This window comes from Lissotriton vulgaris, chromosome 5, assembly GCF_964263255.1.
Source record: "Lissotriton vulgaris chromosome 5, aLisVul1.2, whole genome shotgun sequence".
Taxonomy (NCBI): Eukaryota; Metazoa; Chordata; class Amphibia; order Caudata; family Salamandridae; genus Lissotriton; species Lissotriton vulgaris.
In genome coordinates, this window is record NC_141693.1 from 1,247,774,305 (window position 1) to 1,247,797,325 (window position 23,021).

Below are 23,021 nucleotides of genomic sequence, written 5' to 3' on the forward strand. Positions count from 1 at the left end.
TTCCACAGCTCTGGAAAACAATTACTGAACATGTGCTCTTTCATGAAAATGTTATACTCCACCCTAAACTGGTTAGACAGCTTCTGAATGTCTCTAAACGTTAACCTGTACTTTTCTGGGGTAAAGCTATATTTCACAACAAGGGCTTCTTTCATCAGGGCATACTTCTTCTGGTCTCCCTTTCGAGGAGCCGGTAGTGTATTCCTCCCTGAATTGGGCATATGTTTACATAGACTAGCCCCCAATCGTCCTCATGGACTCTATGCATCTCTAAGGGTACCTCATAGGCATCAGATCATTTATCAATGGCATCACCCAGCACAAAGCTAAGTGCCAGCTCTTTGTGTATGTGGACCAGTTTACCTTCCTTGGGCACTACATTGTCGCTGCCACCATTATCACTGGTGTTTATATCCAACATTGAATGATTATGAATGATATATTCTTTCATACAATCTAAGGTAATGGGAATATTAAATTGATGACGTTTTTAGAACGTATTTGTATAGAAAGGTCTCGTCTGAAAATAGTTTCACTATGCAAACGTTTTTAAACAGCCAACTCAGGAAATATTTCATTTAAAAAAAAATTGTGATTGCATTGCTTTGTTTTATTTTCCCAGATACTTGAAGAGGTTGAAAAGAGGCACCAAATTGCTACAGCAGTAATTTACCCATTCATGCAAGCCCTCAGGGAGACACAGTTTCCTGCTCCCGGAAAGACTGTATCGGTTAAAAGCTTCATCCCCGACTCTGGAACAGAGGTTCGTGTTGTTTTTTGTAAAACTGTAAAATTGTTTACCTCTGCGGATTACTTAATCTGCTTGAGAGGAATCCAGGCGGTTTCAGTTTTATGGTTTTTATGTGACCATTTCCTGTGTGGTTTATCGAGTGTGGGTTTTATCAACCTGCTACTCTTGTTTACACTCCCTTGTGACCCTCATTGCCTTTCAGCTTGCACAGCTTCCCTGTGGTTTTTGTGTGTGATATCCTGTAGCAACAACTCCGAGACCATTTGCCTTAACTCACCTTGTTTGTGTTTCCTGCCACACACAGTTCTTCTCTCATTCTCTTCTCGTGCATGACCTTTCATCTTGCTCGCTGCTCATTATCATTCGCTCTATCAACCCTATAGGTCGCCCTGTTCTGCTACCATGCTGTTGGACACAATAGCGTATGGTTACACAAGATGCATAGTCATCGCTGGCAAGCGGCCATAGGTATTGCTGGGATGCTGCCAAAAGTTTTGCTTACACGTCAAAACCGGGGAATACTGCAGAGCGATGCATATGCAAAAAAAAGCAAGGGCTCCCATTCAAATGATGGCAGATAAGCAGCCTTTGAGCCATCCTTTTGAATAACAACAGTAATGCTACAAACGTTGTAGAATATTTTGATTCCAGAAGGAAGCATGCGCTATTTATAAGTTCTCGCCGTCTGAGGCACGCAGATACTTTTTATTACCAACTGAAAAAGATTTCACAAGTACGATTGAGAGACGGGCCTGCGCTCAGTCCACATGTTGATTACCACCTTGAGAACAGTTTTAGATTGGGCAGAAGGTGTGTGCCTCCAATAAACAAGCATTTGCAATGCAATAGGTCTCGCATTAGGAAAGTTTGAGCTATTGGTATTGTAAATGACACATTTTGTATTTATGTGTTGGTTTTGAAAATAGCTAAATTAATAGCTTTGTCATTTACAATGCCAATAGTTTGAACTTTCGCAAATGTGACACCTATAGCATTTGTAATGCAATATGTGTTGTATTTACGTGACTTAGATGTATTGATATTACAAGTAACAATGGCTTTTATTTGTTAATAATTAATACTTAAATAAAAGTTATTGTAATTTATAATGGCAATAGATTAAACTTTTGTAAATAACTTTTGTGAAGATTATGTTCAGTGTATTTTATTGTGACGAAAATCCAAGAACAGAAGTGAAATATCAACACCTTTTTGTGACATTTGTAATAAAGCTTGAAACATTGAGAGAACATATTTGAACCAGTTGTTGAACGGTTGCACACATTGATGGTGTGGTGGAGCTGAGTGATGTTTTGGCGGCGAACGAGTGATGCTGTAGCGCATAGTGATGTTGTGGTGCCCCTGAGTGATGCTGTGGTGGTGTTGCGTGATGCTGTGGTGGTGTTGCGTGATGCTGTATGCTATGCAATGTTTTGTTTTGCTATCCTTCGTTTTGTTTTGTTATGCTATGCTATGTTTTGTTATGCTATGCTATGTTTTGCTATGATATGCTTTGTTTTGCTATGCTATATTTTGTTGTGTTTGGTATGCTATGCTTTGTTTTGCTATGCTATGTTTAGCTATCCTATGCTTTGATTTGTTATGTTCTGCTATGCTGTGTTTTGTTATGCTATGCTGTGTTTTGTTATGCTATGCTGTGTTTTGTTATGCTATGCTTTGCTATGATATGCTATGTTTTGCTATGATATGCTTTGTTTTGCTATGCTATGTTTTGTTGTGTTATGCTTTGCTTTGTTATGCTAGGTTATGTGATGCTAGGTTATGTGATGCTGGGTTATGTGATGCTGGGTTATGTGATGCTGGGTTATGTGATGCTGGGTTATGTGATGCTGGGTTATGTGATGCTGGGTTATGTGATGCTGGGTTATGTGATGCTGGGTTATGTGATGCTGGGTTATGTGATGCTGGGTTATGTGATGCTGGGTTATGTGATGCTGGGTTATGTGATGCTGGGTTATGTGATGCTGGGTTATGTGATGCTGGGTTATGTGATGCTGGGTTATGTGATGCTGGGTTATGTGATGCTGGGTTATGTGATGCTGGGTTATGTGATGCTGGGTTATGTGATGCTGGGTTATGTGATGCTGGGTTATGTGATGCTGGGTTATGTGATGCTGGGTTATGTGATGCTGGGTTATGTGATGCTGGGTTATGTGATGCTGGGTTATGTGATGCTGGGTTATGTGATGCTGGGTTATGTGATGCGAGAGGGGGGTGTGATGCGTTGCTCCAGACTGAAAGCGCTTCCCCCATAGAGGTGCCCCCCGGAACAGGAGACTGTGCTCCAAATAAGTACCTCAAGAAGCTCCAGGCTGGGTTTCCAGCCCTCAAGCAATGCTGGCGCGAAGCCATTAATAACGGACATAAGGCATGTGCCGAGGATGCCACTCGCGCGCACACGTACCGCCCAGCTAGGTACAGTTTTCTAATGTATAGCTTTGGCAATCCTTGGACCTTCGGTAAAGCCAATAAAGCATTATTGCATTGCATTGTATCGTTGACTGTTTACATTCCTGGCCTACATACATTATGCAACGTTTCTTTGAAGTTCAGTCTAGACAGTTGTTTGTAATGGCTGCTTATCCCTTAATAACCCTCCCTGTCTCCACCAGCCCCCTCCCGCCCGGCCCCCGCAGGTCCCCCTCCCCTTGGTGTCAGGGCCCACCGAGCTGCCACATGGCCACTGATCAGAGTGATGGATGGGCTGTGGCTGGTTCCACTGGGTCAGTGCTTGGCTGGGAGCATCTTAGTGCACCAGTGGCCAGAAGTCTGTCAGTGTGAGAGGAGGAGAGAGGGAGGGCAGGGGGGGGATGGAGGGATGCGATGGAGAGAAGCAGGGCAGGGAGGGTGGTGTAGATCAGAGCAGTCTTAGAGGGAGATGAGAAGTGGGAGTGAGGAATGTGGAAAAGAAAGGATTTAAAGGAAGAATAACGGTTGGAATAGAGGAGAGACCAGTGGAGCGAATGAAGAGGGGAAAGGGGAAGAGTGAACACAGCTACGGATGAAATAAATTGGTATATAGATGAAAGAGACGTTGGAGGGAAGAGTAGAATGGAAGAGAGAATGGAGGGAAGGAAAAGAGGGTTTAGATTAGGGAGGGGGAAAGAAGGAGAGGGCGTAGGAAGGGAGCACGACACAGATGGAAGGAGGGACACGACAGATGGAAGTAGGGAGGCAACACGGAGGTAGAGAGGCAACACGGAAGGCAACACATCACACAGGGAAGGGGTGGGAGGCAACGGGTGGAGGGAAGGAGGGACGAAGGGTGTGGGAGTCAACAACACGGACAGCGGGAAGATGACCGGAGTGGGCAAATCACACAGACCGCATTCAGCGGAAGGAAAAAACTGCCAAAAGGCGAAGTTAAACCTGGAAATATTCCAAACCTAAACAAACCTTTGAGCACACACACATTACACGATGGGTGCGTGTATATATTATAAGAAGTGCTGGTTAGCCGCAGGACGTGCAAAGTATTTTTTGCAAAGTAGACTTTTAAGCCTGGATAAGCACACACCGGATTACGAGACAAATCAACTCAAATCACATCAAATTGGGAATTATTCAAAACTAATTTTACGAACCTTAAACGTCAGTTTTGCTGCTTCACTCAAACCCACATGGAATATGTAATTGCACCACCTAGTGGAGCAAGTCGTAAAGTGCAACTTGTTTTTCTCCCAAAAGCAATGTGTCCTCGATCAGCCAATCAGAAAGCTACTCTTGCCCAACAGACTCTCGGACTGCATATTATTGTAACTACAAGGAATGGAGTCAGTCGCGGACACAGACACACAGCAGATGGAGGAGTGATATGCTAGAGGGATTACAAAATAATTGTATGTTCAAAAAAAGTTTTGCAAGAGGTCTGCTGCAACAATAAAGGTGCTTCACTAAGGTCTGAAAGCGCCGCCGATATTTATTTATTTGCAAGCTTATACCGCGCTGGGAATCGACTCCCGAAGGAGTATCTCCGTGCCCCTGGCATCATTTTAAGCAAAGCAGGTTCTTTCATGAAATATGAAATAAAGTCGCTTCGGCATGCTGTGTGGAGGAGGCGGGAGGGGTGGGCATACTGTGTGGAGAGGCTGGAGGGGGCTGAAAGCACAGCTGCTATGAAATAAATAAATAAAGGTGCTTCGGCATGCTGCGTGGAGGAGGCGGGAGGGGTCTGAAAGCAGTGCTGCTGGGCTGTTGTAATATAAGTGATGGCGCCGCATGTGGCAGATGTAGGATGGTACGTAAATATTAATAGTTTAGTGTAAAGGAGGTGCTATAAAAACATGTTTGTGGGGGCGAAATGGAGGTCGGGTTGATGGAGCAGAGCTCCTGTCAGTCAAACACCTAATTAGGGGGGAGGAGAAGTAAGTGAGGCCGAACCCGCTGGGGGAAGCAACAGATGGCTTTGAAGTGACTGTTGGCCAGTGGGAGAGGTGAGGGGGGAGTCACGGGGAGATTAGCAAGCGGCCGTGAAGTGCAGGCGGGGGCGGGGAGCAGAGCCTTTGAAGTGCCAGTCAGTGAAAGGCTAATAGGCAGAAGCTCGTGCACGAGGCATGCACTTCCGAAAATCTGGATCGTAAAAGTCAGCTTTGTGGATAGACGGCATTAGGTCTCTCTTTTCGCGAGACCTAAAAAAAGTGATTGTATTGCACTTTTTGCCGCAGAGGGAGCGCCGGCGGTGCGCCAAAGGCAAGCCCGTCTGCGCCCGGCCGGGACCAGGGGCCAAAACCCCTGGTTGTTTATATAAAATTCTTACCTACAGTGCCCAAACTCTAATGTCTCTAAGAGCTACCTCAGGCCCCAATTGTCTACACTCATTGTCCCACAGTAGTTCCTTAATTTGCCCTTACTGCAACTTCAAACCTCTTCTTTATGGCAAGGAAGTCCCAGCGACCATACCTCCACTAAAATTTCTCCTTCTAAACTGTCGTTCCCTTCCCAAACACTCATTGGAACTGACACTCCTGCTGGAGGAACATAAGCCGGATGCTCTATTTCTGACCGAGACTTGGTTACAGGAGGAAGAAGACCCGAATATCACCCTACTATTGGATAGAGTGGACCGAAAGTCGGGAAGAGGTGGCGGTCTAGCCATAATTTTTATAGACAACTTCTGTTGCCGATCCGCTGCTGAGGAAATACCCAACTATGAAGGCATGACCTTCTCGTTAGAATTCTCACCGACCAGTACCTTCTCCGGCCTGTTACTCCATCGGCCCCCTGGACCCATAGGACAATTCCTGAATACACTCCCGATGCGGGTTGCAGAACTGGCCCTGAGTCCAGCCAACTACACGGTTCTAGGGGACCTTAGCAACCATCTGGACGACCCCTCTATCCATTTAGCTGCTGAACTTCTAACCAGTCTGTCGGCCCTTCAAATCGTGCCGAAGGGCTTTGCCCCCCCACACACATGTGTGTGACATTGATCCACATTCGGTCCATCACCTGTTGTGTTTGCATATTCCGCCCTAAGTGCACTGGGGATGCCCAGACGTGGGTCCCAGGCACTCCACACCACTGGAGTCAATCTAGCCGGGCTGATGAGAGGTGTTACCTCAAAACCGGTCCGGTCCTCGGATGCTTGATTCCGTTCTGGGAAGGACATGGCTTTTGTAGTTCGGACTGGACTGTTCCCATGGGGCACAGGGTCAGAGCTGCTTTGCATATCGCCATTGTCTAACCCAGGGTGGTGTGGAGTGCAAAAAAACGATGGATTTGGGCCCAGATCTTTGGACTGGGGTGAGTGTGTGACATTGATCCACATTCGGTCCATCACCTGTTGTGTTTGCATATTCCGCCCTAAGTGCACTGGGGATGCCCAGACGTGGGTCCCAGGCACTCCACACCACTGGAGTCAAGCTAGCCGGGATGATGAGAGGTGTTACCTCGAAACCGGTCCGGTCCTCGGATGCTTGATTCCGTTCTGGGAAGGACATGGCTTTTGTAGTTCGGACTGGACTGTTCCCATGGGGCACAGGGTCAGAGCTGATTTGCATATCGCCATTGTCTAACCCGGGGTGGTGTGGAGTGCAAAAAAACGATGGATTTGGGCCCAGATCTTTGGACTGGGGTGAGTGTGTGACATTGATCCACATTCGGTCCATCACCTGTTGTGTTTGCATATTCCGCCCTAAGTGCGCTGGGGATGCCCAGACGTGGGTCCCAGGCACTCCACACCACTGGAGTCAAGCTAGCCGGGCTGATGAGAGGTGTTACCTCGAAACCGGTCTGGTCCTTGGATGCTTGATTCCGTTCTGGGAAGGACATGGCTTTTGTAGTTCGGACTGGACTGTTCCCATGGGGCACAGGGTCAGAGCTGATTTGCATATCGCCATTGTCTAACCCGGGGTGGTGTGGAGTGCAAAAAAACGATGGATTTGGGCCCAGATCTTTGGACTGGGGTGAGTGTGTGACATTGATCCACATTCGGTCCATCACCTGTTGTGTTTGCATACCCCACACACATAAAGGGCACCTTCTTGACTCTGTGCTCAGCAATGCTCAGAATCTCCTAGTTGACACCCCTATCTCCCTTCCGTGGACTGACCACCTTCTTGTCCCTCTGGCTTTGGAAGCCGCTCCTTCCCCTGCCGCACACAGTGCCATTCCACTGCTGGAAAGGAAGTGGTCGAACCTCTGTTACCCAGTGGTCTTCATTGTTAGCCGCCTCTACCCCCGTCTTGGACCCTGATCCTGATAAGGCCAACAGTAACTTTAATCTCTGGATACATAAGTCGCTTGACTCATTACTCCCAAAGAAACCTTCTTATAAAAACTCCAAACATAAACTGGCACCTTGGTTCTCCCCTAAATTAAGAGAGCTTAAACAAATATGTAGGAAGCTTGAAAGGAGCTGGAGACTAAATTTAGCAGAAGACAGGAAAAATTCGTATAGGGAAGCTATCAGGAATTACAAGGCCGAAATCATGATCGCGCAATCCGCATTCTATGAGGACAGAATCATCGCTGCTGCAAACGCTCCTAAGGAAATATTCCGTATTGCCAAATCGCTTATTTCCGCTCCGCAGAAACCCCCCAATCCAGAGGATGCACAATCCCGCTGCAATAGCCAGGTGGAATATTTCCATCAAAAAATTCAGGTCATATCCCAAACCTTTATACCTGACCAGACTGTATCTATTCTCCCGTGCAACGAGAGTTCCTACTCTGATCCACAGTGTTCTCTCACGGAGGTTCCCCTGCTAGATGAGAGTTTAGTGAACAGACTCATCGTGCAGGTAACATCAGGGTCTCCCACGGACCCTGCTCCGCCGCAACACCTCACTTTAGTCACTGATGTTATCCGTCCAGTAATCCTGAATGCTATCAACACCTCCATCTCCTCAGGAAAGGTGCCCATGGCATGGAAATGTGCGCAAGTCAGAGCTCTTTTGAAATAAACAAATTTAGACACCTCTAACATGGCCAATTATCGCCCCATTTCTCTACTCCCCTGGCTGAGCAAGCTAGCTGAGAAACACATAAACTCCATCCTAGTTCACTATTTAGAGTCTAACAATTTTCTTCATGACTCCCAGACAGGTTTCCGTCCCAAGTTAGGGACAGAGACAGCTGTTGTAGCAGTTACAGAAGAAGCTAGGAGACTCTTAGATCAGGGCGGCGCAGCAGCAATTATTCTGCTGGACCCCAGTGCCGCCTTCGACACTGTGAACCACAACATCCTAGCTGAGCGACTACAAAATCTCGGAGTGACAGGCCTGGCCATTACCTGGCTCCAGTCCTTTTTACAGGACTGTTTCTTCCAGGTCTCTGAAGGTATGGCCACCTCTAACTGTTGGCCTTTGAGCTGTGGGGTTCCTCAGGGCTCCTCCTTGAGCCCCACGCTCTTTAATATCTATTTGACGCCACTGGCTGGGATAATGCTTCCATTCGGCATAGAAATTATTACCTACGCGAGTGGCACCCAGTTGATGGTTGCTTTAAACCACCCCGAAGGGTCATCGTGCGACCTTGGCATTTGCTTAGAGGCGGTAGACGAATGGATGGCACTATCCCACCTTAAGTTGAACGGAGACAAGACAGAATTAATGTTTCTGGGCAAGTCTCCCTCACCGTCGTCGGCCCTCTCTTGGCCGCCCTGTCTCGGCACAATGCCTGCTCCAAATAATGATAATAATGAGGTTCATTACCTGTGAATCACTATAGCCACAGATAAAGAAGAACTTCCGCGAGCTAACTACGAAGTGGTCCTCGCTAAGATAGAAGACTTGATCACTAGATGGATAGCTCTCCCTCGCGGGTGGGGTAGCCTTAAGGAAGATGGTCATCATGCCCAAATCTTTGTATTTGTTTACAAGCATCCCCCTCCCCCCGTTCACTCCTTCTTTACTAGGCTAAAGAGTAGCTCAACCTCCTCACATGGGGCGGTCAACAACCTTGGTGCAACTGGCGCACCCTCACTTTGCCATTCGCTCAGGGCAGGTTCAAAGCGCCCGATCCCGAACTCTACTATTTAGTGCTCAAGCACACTTCGCCGCGTATTGGCTCGAGCCCCCGCCCTTTATGACTCATTTGGCGGTGGAGCAGGGGCTTACACACCTTTACCTCTTGTAGGGTTCCTGGGCATCGATGACAAAACAGCGGGGGTAAAGAGGTCCACCGTGTCTTGTACAACTAATGTGTGGCGTGCTATTGCCAAATGGTCCCAAGCCCCTATGCTACTTCCCCTGCACGACCGGCACAACCTGCCAGTCACACAAGAAGGCATCTGCAAACGCATGCTTCTGAAACTCTGCATGAACACATGGGGGGACCTGTACCATCTGGGACACTTCAAAAGCGCAGCAGAGTTTTTGAGCGACACTCCCCCACCACCATGGCCCGATTCCTTTATATCTGATTGTGACAAGCTGTTAGGGCTGCTACTCCCACGTTCCCAGAAAAACCTCCCACATAGCTCCCATTGCACTGAACATAACAGGCAGGGGCACCACATGCCGTGTCCGGCACGTATAAAACCTCCGTAGGGGAGGGACACACAACACTCAGAATGCAAAACAGGGGTAGGAAGCAGAATTGGGACATCATATTACAGAGGAGGCATGGGCCTACAGCTGTCAACAAACTGAACATATTTCAGCTACCAGTAGGTTCAGAATCATTCATTTTAAATTTCTCCACAGAATGTACTATACCCTGGCAAAACTGCACAAACTCCACTTACGGGACAATGACAGATGTGACCCCTGTAAACAAGAGGGGGCGGCCTTTTTACATGTTGTGTGGGAATGTAAGTTCATAGCGCAATACTGGGTCGAGGTGGGTACGGCCTTGGGAAACATGATAGGAGAGCATCTTGATCTCACACCAGAAATGGGTCTCCTGGAATTCCTCCCAAGGTACAAAGGCCGCATTAAGCGATTCCTGGCGATGGGCCTACTCGTGGCCAAACGTAAAATTGCTTGCAGATGGGGTAGAGGCAAGGTGCCCAAATTTAAGGAATGTGGGCAGACCTCAATTACTGTCAGGAGCAGAAACAATATCTACGCTGCGCTGCTACCCCTTTGCTCACGGCCCTGCGATATTTGGGAGCCCCTTACTGGGTACCTGCTCAGGGAGGCTGCAAGCGACACGAAAGATGGCGCTGCACCTTTGCAAACTAACTGCCAAGTCGAGACGGATGGACCACATATTAACCGGGTCGACCACTAGACCACTGTGAAATTATGTCTACCACCCATTCCTATGCCGGATAACATGTTTTTTGGATCCTGTGTATCCATACCCAACCTCTGTACTGCACTTCTGTATCCACACACTGTCAATGTAATGCCTGACACACATTGTAACTGTTGAATTGTTGTATCGAAAAATGCCAATAAACAAAGTTTAAAAAATAAAAAAAAGTATCATATGAAAATCCTTCTCAAAATGGGGTATTTTGAAACAGCAACTTGCAGTTTTTAAACTGCACATCATCCTACAATGGTAGGCCCGGAGACAGGTTTTATAGTGCTACTGCAATGAGTAACATTTATTTAACAGACCCTGAGTGCACTTAGTATCATATACTAAGGACTTATGAGAAACCTAAATGTGCCAGAAGTATACTAATGTTACCATGTTGACGGGAGGAGTGCAATTAATTTACCACTGGTTAGCAGGGATAGAGTACACAGAGTTATTTAGTCAGTAAAAATAGAGTTAAACAAAAAGGAAAGAAATATGGGGTCACCCTTCAGAATGGACAAATTTGCAGCATTCAGGATTATACAAACAAAACAGTCTGTAAGACAAACTAACGTTTAAACATTGGATAAACTTGCAGTGTCATCAGATATAATCAGATTTTATTTGATTTATTTTAGTGTTTTATAGAGCGCGAACTTGACCTGTTAGTGTATCAGAGCGCTTTACAGAGTCAAAGAGTCATACAAGAGGCATGATAACACAAGAGTATACTGTACATTAGGGAGGGGGGGTCTGAATACAAGAGGAATGGAAGTATACAAGGATAGTCAATATTACAGTTGCTGAAGACAGGCCACCGGTTTCTTGGTGGGGCTAGGTCGAAGATGGTTGATAATAGTCTCTGAGGTGGTTGTGGGACGGGATTAGCAGAGGAATTTACCCATGAGGAAGGATTTAGCCTCCTTTTTGAAGTGTGCCAGAGAGGGCATTCTTCTGATGGCGGGAAGGAAGGAGTTCCATATTCTTGGTGCAGTCCCAGTGAACGCCCGATTATAGTTTTTTTTTTTTTTTCGAAAGCGTGCAGGCTGGAGTAGGAGGGCACTGGCCGATCGTGAGTTTCTGCTACCTCCGGATATCACAAGTTTCTGTGTAAGATGCGCAGGGGAGATTGAGTGTAGGGCCTTGTGGGTGATGCATGTAAGATTGAGTTGAATTCTGGCCTCAAGAGGAAGCCAGTTCAACGCTTTCAGATGAGGAGTGATGTGATCAAATTTCCTAGTGCTGGTGAGTAGCCTGGCGGATGGTACAAGGACAGGGGTCTACATTCTTTTGGTGGCTGGGCTGGAGAGAGGCTGTGCCAGAATGGCAAGACATGATTCACCAGAATGTGTAGTTAGCAGTGATAAACTAAACAGCAAAAAGCACTATATAGCAGCCTGTGCACTATGTGTCTACATCCAGATGTGGAAGCCATGCTAACAGATTTATGATTCTCTCAAATGGTTACGGGAAAAAAAGTGCATTTTTCACTGACATCTTGATCCATTCCTGGAACTCCTGCATTTCTCATCATAGTCAGTCTGCTGTGCCACAGAAACCGCAATACAATTTTTAGACTGGCTCAAGAGAGGAAAGATCTGAATGAACTACAGTAGTACCTCAATATCCTTTGACCGAATCTCATGCAGGAGCAATGAGTACATTCTTGTCAGTAAAAAATATCTTGAATAGATTAATATTCTTAATCCTGTGGTGTGCCTTGCTTGATTAATCACATGGTAAAGCCAGATACATACCTGCAATGATCCGCAACAACCTGCAACATTCCTCAACAAAAAAACAGTAGGGACATTGTCAATGGTGGAAGCAGCGAGAAGGCGATGAGCCACAATGAAGTGACACGGAATAGGGAGGAGACCGATTCCTTCAGTACACAACTTAAGTTACGGCGTGTTTAATGAAGTCAGATGAAGGTATATGTATCAAACTCTGATTTTGCGATTCTCAAATTGCGATTTTTTGCTAATCGCTATTTGAGAATCGCAAAACGCTATGTATGTAGGATTTGCTAATAATTTTGCGAATCCTACATATTCCCTAATTGCAAATTGCAAATTGTGATTCGCAATTAAGAAATACCTCCTCATCCATTCCTATGGGCCTAATGAATGGGAAAACATTCTCAATTTGTGATTCTCAATTAGAGAATCGCAAATTGAGAATGCAATTTCAAGGGTGTCAAGGTGTCAAAGGACACCCTGTTGCACCCCTGAAATGTACATGTGTGCACATGTGTCACACAACCATGCCCTAAGGGCATGCATGTGCGTCACATGGCACTTTGAAAAATGCAAAAAAGTGCATTTTTCAGAGAAATCACAAATTACCACCAACTTGAAGTTGGTGGTAATTAGCAATTCCTTAAGGCCAAATTGCACTTTTTCTGTGCTTCTTACATTGCATTTAAGGAATAGCAATTGGCGATTCCTTAAATGCAATCACAAAATAGGGAAACGCAAATTTTGCGATTCCTTATTTTGCGAAGCAGTTTTTCTTTCATACATACCACTGAACCCAATTGCGATCGCAATTTGGAATGATACATATGGCCCATAGTTATTTGTATAACTGATGGTCAGGGGTGGCAACAATCATTACTAGACTGTGTGTATAATTTGTAATTATGGCCAAAATAGATAGAAATGTGCTAAATACTTTCCCCATTGGATCTTTAGGGCTGTGTGACAATACTACACAAACCTTTAGTGGATGGAATGCCTACCTGTCCTACAAAACGTTGCCGTCATGCTAAATGAGCAACTTCAATGCACAGAATCAAATGCACAAGATAATTTTATGTACTTGTGGGCACCAAATAGATATAGTCTGCGTCAAAAATATGATTGCATATAGCATCCTGTGGATTTCATGATGAGGGGCTACATGCAAGTCTCTGGTCTGCATGACATAGGGGGTGAAAATTGTGACTGGTCTGGAAACCCCAAGATAAACCTTTTGAACCTGATGTTATTGTTGGTGATGTTACTGCTTGTGAGAGTTGTTATGCACAGTTTGATTGTCTTAGAATGGAATTTCTTAATGTGTTGGGGATCAGTGTGGGAGGGAAGGTGTGAGATGGTGATAGTTTGGTTTTAATAGAATATCCACAGACATTGTTTCCAAAGCAGTGAATTCATAGTCTGCATACCGGGAAGTCTATCAGAAACGTATAGATGTAAGCACAAAACAAAAAGGAAAATGAAGGAGATAGTTTGCATGTCGATATTGTGTTCTTTTTGGACGTCCATCTCACCAAAGAAAGGGAATGTGGCTTTTCTAAAGAAATAAGTCTATACCTATACTACCACCTTATTCTGCCTTTTCCATGGGGTGTCTGAAATCGTCTAGCGAGGTGTTCCATTCTGATACCTAAAGATGGAGCTAGCTGCGGAGGGATGCTACATGATACTACAAAATACCCTTCAGAGCAGATTCATAACACTGGTTATCTATACAAGCCTCATTCTTTCAGGAAGTAATGTCAGGATGCAATAAAGTGGATTCTCTGTCCCTTGCTATAGGAAGGGGATTTAGCCTCAGCCTGTATTTGATACTGAACTGAACTGGTAGTGAACCAAAGCTAGGGCTATGGAGATCCTGCAATAGCTAATGAACCAGCATGCAAAACCAGACATAGGTCGAGTTATACACATGTTGCATAGAGTCTCAGCCTCCAGACCAGATTTTTGATAGGGGGCGAGAGATGTGAGCAGCTAGACACAGGAAATCATGCACCTACCAAAAATTACTCCCAACACTTCTAGTACTGTTGGTGCAGTCACTGCCAGGACGTCTGCACAGCGGCTCTAGTGGATGTGATGTTCACAGAGGAACTCAATGTGTCCTAACAATACTGTTTACAAAGCAATGAAGTCAGTAGTGATACAGAGAGAGTGCATTTCCTTGAATTCGTGAATACCCTAATACTCACTAAATTAGACACAGTAGTGCATAGAGTTTAAGAGGGATGCTTGGTTCCACCGGAGATGCCCTAATCATCGCTGACATATAGTTGAAGCTGGCAGAATACAAGGAAGATGCAGATGAGTTTAATGTGATATAGTATGCAGCAGCAAGGACATGTGGTGAGAGAACGCTCAAGCTGCATGCTGGCCAGACTCGTACCGCCTACATAGGCGGCGAAACACATTGTCCATATTAGCATGAGTCCAAAGATATCCTCACAGTGTTTGTGAAATACTACACAAAGCTATATTTATCATCTAGAATGCAAGCATTAATTTCTACTTTGAGGGGGGCCATGAGCGTCGTTAATAATGCAGACAGAGAGTACTTTATGACTTCCATAAGTATAGCAATAATGAAGGCTGCAGCTAACGGCATGAACAATGATCCTTAAATTCTATTTATTACGTATGAGGAAGCATTGACCAGGGTTGCATTATCTCCAACACTGAAGGAAGCAGTAGCCAACATGTTCATAAAACCAAGTAATCCTCTCCCCAAACGCTTAGTCATACAGCCATCTGTTCCTCATCAATATTGATAAGCACATAATCCATTTATCTGAATCTGAAACCTTTATACTTATCTTTTATGATTCCATTATTTTTATTGGTTTCTTTTTAACTTGTAACATTTAGGACATATTATTTCTTCACTATTGTAAAATTGTTAATCTGCATTATTAACTAAGGCAAGTAAAATCCAAAAATGTGTGCTATTGTTCCATCTGAATTCGAAAAGTGGAAGTGTTGTTTGAACAACACGTTTCAACTCTACCCATCTGTTGTTATACCATTGTCGGAGTTAACTTCATACTTCCATTACGCTTGTTTGCTGGAATTCTTATTGTTATTCGTTCATATCTAGTTTCCTGATTTCTTAATGGTCCTTGTATATTGATCTTGGTCATCTGTTGTTCTTATTCACCAACTCAATTTAAGTAGGCCCTCATACTCTGGTAGATATTGGATAAAGTGAATTCTGACGTAGCTACCTATGTATTTGTCCGTTTGCTCATGTGGTTTCTTGTTTAGGGTGTCATGATGATACTTTTTTAACTTTATGTAACCTTATGGGTGTACAAGGAGAGAAGGCGCCTCTATCAAGGAATCGAACAGCAAGTTTTATTATGTGGTTATTCACAAGGCAGTCCAAAAAAAAAAACAGTTCCGGCTTTCCCTTGGGAGACGGTTGACTTCCTGCTTTGTCTTCCGATCTTCACAGCCCGGTCTCACCGTCTCGCCCGGTTGGAAGAGAGAAAAGGAAACGCGGCAGTTAGTGCACTGCTTACTTATAACACACGAAAATAAGGGATAGGGAGTGAGGGTAACATTTGTGAGGAGGAGAAAGACCGAACAACCGTCACCAGCAGCGTCCTTGAAAGAACATTGGACCGAAGAGTAGTGTGAAAAGTGCTTAAAGTACTTGTGACCTGGAATGACGGTCCCTCCCACTCCCTCCGTTACCCGGTCTTCCCTTTTAAACGTAGTAAGTTTCTAAAGCGCCCCGTACCTGGCTGAGCCACGCGTCTTCCTGAGCGTGGCTGGGCGTTGCGTGGGGACGGTGGCCTCCTGGCTTTTCCCTCGGCGGGTCTTCCTCTTGCTCCGACGGTCCGTTGTCGGCTTGCTTCGTCCCAGGGTGGCTGGATCTTCTCACCGACTCGGCGTCCTCCGTCCCTTGCTCCTCACATCGGTTTCTTCTCCTCGGCTCGATGTCTCCTCGGCACACCAGCACCTCCGCGTCTTCCGGGTCCGCCTTTTCTTCGGTTGCAGCCAATGATGACAGGCCGTCGTCCTCTGACGTCAGGGGGTTGGATTCCAAGTCTGGGAAGTCCAGGCTTCCCTTAAAGGGCCCCGACCAGTCCTGCAGGGGAGATGGAGTGTCGGTCACGGGGAACAAGATAGGTGAATCCGCGACCCCGTGACAAATCTCCCCCTTAGCTTTTCCCGTTCGGGGGAAGGTGGATAACGGGAGAGGAAGTCCGCATTAGTTTGGTTCGTGCCCTTTCTATGGCATACTTCAAAGTCATAGGGCTGGAGTGAAAGAAACCAGCGTAAGATTCGAGCATTCGTTCCCTTGTTCTGTTGTAACCATGTCAATGGGGCATGATCGGTGAATAAAGTGATATGACTACCTTCTAGGTAGTAACAGAGCTTGTCGATGCTCTGTTTGACCGCCAGGCACTCTTTTTCGATCATTGAGTATGCGATTTCCCTAGGAAATAACTTCCGACTCAGATACAGGAGGGGTTTTTCTCTACCTTCGTTGTCCAGTTGTGACAACACCGCCCCCAGACCTACGCCTGATGCATCGGTTTGTAAAAGAAATGGTTTCTCGAAATCGGGGGTCATTAGGACTGGAGCGGAGGACAGGGTGTCCTTAAGTTGTTGGAAAGCGGTGCGAGCCTGAGGAGAGGGACTTTTATAATGCAAAGAAGTAGCGGTCTTTTTTAGCATATCTGTTAGGGGAGCAGAGACTGAAGCAAAGTACGGAATGAAGCGGCGATAGTAGCCGACCAGACCGAGGAAAGCTCTTAGATCTCTTCTGGTGGTAGGAAAGGCCTGTGACTGGATGGCTTTTATCTTTTCCTGTTGGGGGAACAAATGTCCTTCTCCCAGAACGTAACCCAGGTACTTACCTTGAGTGAATGCGATTCGGGATTTTTTCGCATTAATGTGTAACCCTGCCTCTTGTAAGGCCTCTAGTATTCGTTCCAGGTGGTAAGGGTGGGATTCCCATGTGGGACTGTGGACAACTATGTCGTCCAAGTAGGCCGCTGCGAACTGGGTGTAAAGGGCTAAGAGGGTGTTCATGAGACGTTGAAACGTCGCGGGAGCCCCATGCAGGCCAAAAGGAAGAACAGTAAAATGAAATAACCCTTCAGGGGTCGAAAAGGCGGTCTTCTCCTGATCTTGGGGAAGAAGGGGTATTTGCCAGTAGCCCTTGGTGAGGTCAATTGTTGTTATATATATATATATATTGGGCCTCACCAAGGCGCTCGATAAGCTAGTCTACCGTCGGTAGGGGATACCCATCCTGTTTGGAGACTCTGTTAACAGCTCGAAAGTCGATACAAAACCTGGTGCTCCCGTCCGGTTTCGGCACTAAAACCACCGGAGACGACCAGTTACTTTTGGAGGGAACTATTATGCCTTCTTCTAACATTTTCTTTACTTCTTCTTTTAGCAACTTCCTTCGTGCCGCGGGACGCGATAGGGCTTTTGCTTTACTGGTACTCCAGAAGTGGTTGGGATAGAATGTACCGCTAGTGTCGTTCGACCAGGCTGATCTGAAAAAATGTGATGGTGTTTCAGGAGTATGTCAAGTACTTCTGTTTTCTTACAGTCAGTAAGATCAGGGTTTAGGACCGTTTGATCCACTGTGTGTGGGACGGACGAGGCAACAGAAACTGTTTGACAGGTACGTGGTGGGGGACCCAACCACTTTTTCAAGATGTTAATATGGTATATCTGGTTCTAGAGGGTGACAGTTTTAGGCCATAGGTGGTTTTTCCTATTTTACGGATCACAGGGAAGGGTACTTGCCACTCCTTACGGAGTTTGTGAGTGGAGGTCTGTAAGAGGACAAGGGCCCAATCACCTATGGACAGTTCTCTCCATTTTTTTCCTTTGTCATAAAAGGTTTTCTGTTTAACTTGGGCCTTCTCTGGGGTCTCATATGACAGGGTCCTTAGCTTATGTAACCTGTTTTTTAGCTGTTCTGAGTATTCCAAAAGTTCTTGGGCGTCCTGGGTCCCCGCTCTCTCCCAGCTATCTCTGGTGATCTCTAATAGGGTGCGGGGTTTCCTCCCAAAAAGGAGGTCAAAAGGAGAGGCGCCCAGGCTGCTCTGAGTTTGGCTTCTGAGAACGAACAGTGCTAATGGAAGCAATTGATCCCAGTGTTTCCCATCACCGGTTAGGAGCTTCTTTAGGGTGGTTTTCAGGAGGCCATTATACCGTTCGACTAAACCGTTGGTTTGTGGGTGGTAAACTGAGGTGCGAAGGTGTTTGATTTTTAAAAGGGCACATACCTGTTTCATAAGGCGAGAAACAAAAGGTGTTCCTTGGTCTGTGACCAATTCCTTGGGAAAACCCATTCTCGCGAATATTTCCACAAGTCTTTGGGAAATAGCTGTCGTTGTAGCGGCCCTTAAGGGAAATGCCTCCGGATAACGGGTAGCGTAATCCACGACAACCATTACATACTGGTAGCCCCCTGTTGACTTAGGAAGAGGTCCCACTATATCTCCTCCAATCCTGTCAAAGGGCTTCCCTATGATCGGGAGTGGTACTAAGGGCACTTTAGGAGGTACATAGGTGTTGCGTTTCTGGCAAATGGGACACTCTTGACAATACCGTTTTAACCTGTGCATACACCCTTGGCCAAAAGAAGTTTTGGACGATCGAGTCAGTGGTTTTTTCAGCTCCTGAATGCCCTGCCAGAAGATGGCATGAGCATAAAACATGACTTGATCACGAAAATCGGTGGGCACAATCAATTGGGGGGTCGCTTGGTCATGGCGCAGTCTATATAAGAGCCTCTTCCTTTCCACAAAAGCGGGATAAATGAGCTTCCCCTTGGTTTTGTTATCCTGAGCGTTTTGCCAGGCTTGGGTCAAAGAGGCATCGTTAAGGTGGGTGGTTCGAAAGTTGGAATCGGTTGCCCAAGGTTCTGATACCAACAACCCCGTCCTACTTATTTCTGGTTGCTTACTCCTTTGTAATGCTTCAGTGATTAGGGTAGAAAAACGAACGTTGTCAGTATCTATGATAAGGGTTTCAGGTAATTCAGGGAGTACCCCTACTACGCACTGTACTTGGGTGCCTTCTTCCGTTGTGATGGTTACCTTGGCTAATGGATAGGTTCGAATGTCCCCATGTACACACTTTATTCTGACTGTACGACCTACTAAAAGAGAAGGGTTAGGAACTAAGCTCTTCCTGACTACTGAATGGCGACATCCTGAATTTAATAAGGCCTGGATCTTTTGATTATCGAGTAAGACACTTACGTAAAAAGTGGGGCCGGTTTCTTGGGCATACATGATGGCGCTGGGTAGGTATCCTACTTCCATCGGTTCTTCTTCCTTCTCTTTCTTTTTACGACAATACCTTGCAATATGGTCCCATTCCCCACACTCATAACATTAGGGACTGGTCATAACAGGAGGTTCGAGCTTAGGGGACGGGGTCTGAAAGGAGGCTCTGTCGGGGTTATGGTGATCTTTTCTATCTTCACAGGGGGTTTATTGATGTTGTTTCTTTCAGCCTCTCGAAAGTTAGGACGGCTTTGGGCATGGGCTCGGGCATAGGAAGTGGCCATTTCTATTGCATGTTCCAATGTTAGTCCTGCATGCTGCCTAAGCCATCTTTGAGTCCCATATGGTAGAGCTTCGAGATATTGCTCAAAGTATATTTTACTCATAACATCTTCCATAGTCGAGTCCTGCAGTTTAAACCATCTGTCTGCTGCATCTTTCAATTTGTAAAACAAGGTTTTGGGGGTATCGTTTGGAAGTCCCTTTTCTTGTCTAAATCACAACCTATGACTCATCGTCGACCCCAAGTCTGTCTAAAATGAATTGTTTTACATGTCTATAGGCAGCTGTACCGTCTTTATTGGCTAGCTGATACGCTGCTTGTGCCTCTCCTGATAGAAGAGGAGCTAGATAGAAGGGCCATCTTTCTCCCGGCCATGCACTGGCTCTAGCGGCCCTTTCAAAATTTAAAAATAACGAAATGGGGTCATCACCCGCTACATACTTTTGAAGAGGCACCACGGCTCCTGGAGGGGCAGCGGCGCAGGTTTGCCCGAGGGCTACCAAAAGCTGGTTTTGTCATTCGGCTAATTTATTCAGGTTATCGGCTTGCTGTTGGATGGCGGCCCAAAACGCGGCTCTATCATTGTCAGCTTGTTCAGTGGACTGGCCCTACAGCCCATTCCAATTTGGCTTGTCCTTCTCTCATTTGAGTAATCAAGGTCTCCATCTTGACAGATGGAAGACTCCTATCTGGCTCCCCACTTGTAACCTTATGGGTGTACAAGGAGAGAAGGAGCCACTATCAAGGTATCGAACAGCAAGTTTTATTATGTGGTTATTCACAAGGCAGTCCAAAAAAAGAAAAACAGTTCCGGCTTTCCCTTGGGAGACGGTTGACTTCCTGCTTTGTCTCCGATCTTCACAGCCCGGTCTCACCGTCTCGCCCGGTTGGAAGAGGGAAAAGGAAACGTGGCAGTTAGGGCACTGCTTACTTATAACACACGAAAATAAGGGACAGGGAGTGAGGGTAACATTTGTGAGGAGGAGAAAGACCGAACAACCGTCACCAGCAGCGTCCTTGAAAGAACGTTAGACCGAAGAGTGGTGTGAAAAGTGCTCAAAGTACTTGTGACCTGGAATGACGGTCCCTCCCACTCCCTCCGTTACTCAGTCTCCCTTTTAAACATAGTAAGTTTCTAAAGCGCCCTCGTACCTGGCTGAGCCACGCTCCTTCCTGAGCGTGGCTGGGCGATGCGTGGGGACGGTGGCCTCCTGGCTTCTCCCTCGGCGGGTCTTCCTCTTGCTCCGACGGTCCATTGTCGGCTTGCTTCGTCCCAGGGTGGCTGGATCTTCTCACCAACTCTGCGTCCTCCGTCCCTTGTTCCTACGTCGGTTTCTTCTCCTCGGCTCGATGTCTCCTCGGCACACCAGCATCTCTGCGTCTTCCGGGTCCGCCTTTTCTTCGGTTGCGGCCAATGATGATAGGCAGTCGTCCTCTGATGTCAGGGGGTTGGATTCCAAGTCTGGGAAGTCCAGGCTTCCCTTAAAGGGCCCCGACCAGTCCTGCAGGGGAGATGGAGTGTCAGTCACGGGGAACAAGATAAATAAATCTGCGACCCCGTGACACTTTATTTTTCCAGTTAATAACTACTTGGTTGTACCCATACATCAGCAGTGCTTAGTCAACACAGGTTCCATGGAATAACATATTCCAGTGTAACAACAATCATGAACATCCATCAACGACGGTATGTATGAGCATGCACTTACATTACTATTAGATATGTGGGTGCCATACACTGACCATAGTACAATACAATTAGGTCCTTACTTTACGTTTAGCTATCAATTAATTCATTCTGCACATTTTCATTACCCTCTGGGTTGAGAAGTTTCCTATTTAATTCCCTCCAGGTTGTAATATCCTACTCTAGCTTTTCGCCCTTCTGCACTCTTTCATATGAATCTCTTCGGCAAGAGACCACTCACGTACATCCCTCATTCAGCTCTCTAATGTCGGCGTTCGTATACTCATCCAAACAATGGCTACCTTCCATCGTGCTAGCACCATGGTAAAATGTAAAAAATGTAAATTGATACTTGTATAGCGGACTGCTCACCCGCAAGGGTCTCAAGGCGCTTGTACGAATACCACTGTGGAACCCATCCTGGCTTTCCCTGTGAGGCGTCCACTCCTGGGCACCCCCAAGGTGGAGGCCAGGCATCCTTAGCGCTGTGGGGGCCGTTGTGGATTTTAAGCAAGCTATTGCCCAGAGTTGCAGAGTGGGACTCCATGATTGGAATAGGCACCGAGGCGAGAATTATCAGGTCCGTGGAATTTTTGAGCCCAAGACCCGCCGAGGCGGGGAATTGAACCCTGGTCCCGGGTCAGACCTCTGCATCACGGTCACAGTTGCATCAATTTATATACCATTTTGCTCTTCCTGGGCCTCGGAACTTGGCCCAAGAGACAATGAGCTGGAAGCGCCTCCAGATGAATGCCAATTCCCACACACACATTCGCAACCACACTTGCCAAATACTGCTGCACCTCAGTACATTCCCATGCTGAATGCAGAAATCCTGTTTGAACCCTGTTGCATCTGGGGCACTCGTGAGGACGAGATGGGTCTATGTAATGTAATCTCATACGGGTCATATACACTTGCTGTAGGAAATTAAAGTGTATTATTTGAAGCGGGCGTTACAGGATACTGTGTGTGTCAATGTGCATGCCCCCACCCAAGTTTTCTCTGGCAAGGGAGTCTGTAGTTCCTCATTCCATGAAACCCATGCCTTGAGAGATGGGGCCTCTGAATCTGCGCTTATGGCCTTGTATAACAGTGACACTAATGTACACCCACTGCCACATGTGAGAAAAGCGTCCAGTTTCTCAGTCGTTTGTGGTATGCTTGGATATGTAGGCCATGTTACCCTGACCAGCTCCATAAGGCCTACAAACTGCAAATACTGCCCCTGTCCCAGATCTAACCCCTCGCATGCCTGTCCAAATGTGATAAAGGTGTCATTCGTATACAGATACTCCAGGACCATGCACCCGCCCTCTGTTCAAACCTGAAAGGACATATTTTCAGTCATTTTCTGAACTGGGGCTAAAACTCAGATGCTTAATTCCCGGTGGAATGGCACGTGTCTAAGCACATACTTTATGAACTTTAGCCATATATATGCTGTTTGCTTAATGACATATGGCAGGATCGCGGGTGCGCCCGCCCCTTCCATCAGTATTACAGGTTAGTTTGCTGGCTGTTTGCCCACTGAGTTGACGCTTATCCCAATTATCGCCAT

The 23,021-nt window shown here is 46.3% G+C and overlaps 1 protein-coding gene and 1 long non-coding RNA gene across 3 annotated transcripts in view; one reads left to right on the forward strand and one right to left on the reverse strand.

The window, feature by feature from the left end:
• Positions 1-23,021, forward strand: part of DENND2D (DENN domain containing 2D) — a 637,596-nt gene that overhangs the window by 301,457 nt on the left and 313,118 nt on the right. For both annotated transcript variants that reach the window (XR_015295991.1, XM_086923088.1), the window contains exon 6: positions 623-763. Coding sequence is in view for 1 of the 2 variants with exons in the window: in XM_086923088.1 (XP_086779214.1) it covers positions 623-763 (141 nt within the window). In the remaining variant the exon portion in view is untranslated. The remainder of the gene's footprint in view (positions 1-622; positions 764-23,021) is intronic.
• LOC147712404 (uncharacterized) lies at positions 15,555-21,155 on the reverse strand. The gene is made up of 2 exons (XR_015295748.1): positions 20,926-21,155; positions 15,555-15,690 (listed from the first exon to the last, which is right to left on the reverse strand). It is a non-coding gene; the product is annotated as an uncharacterized LOC147712404 (long non-coding RNA).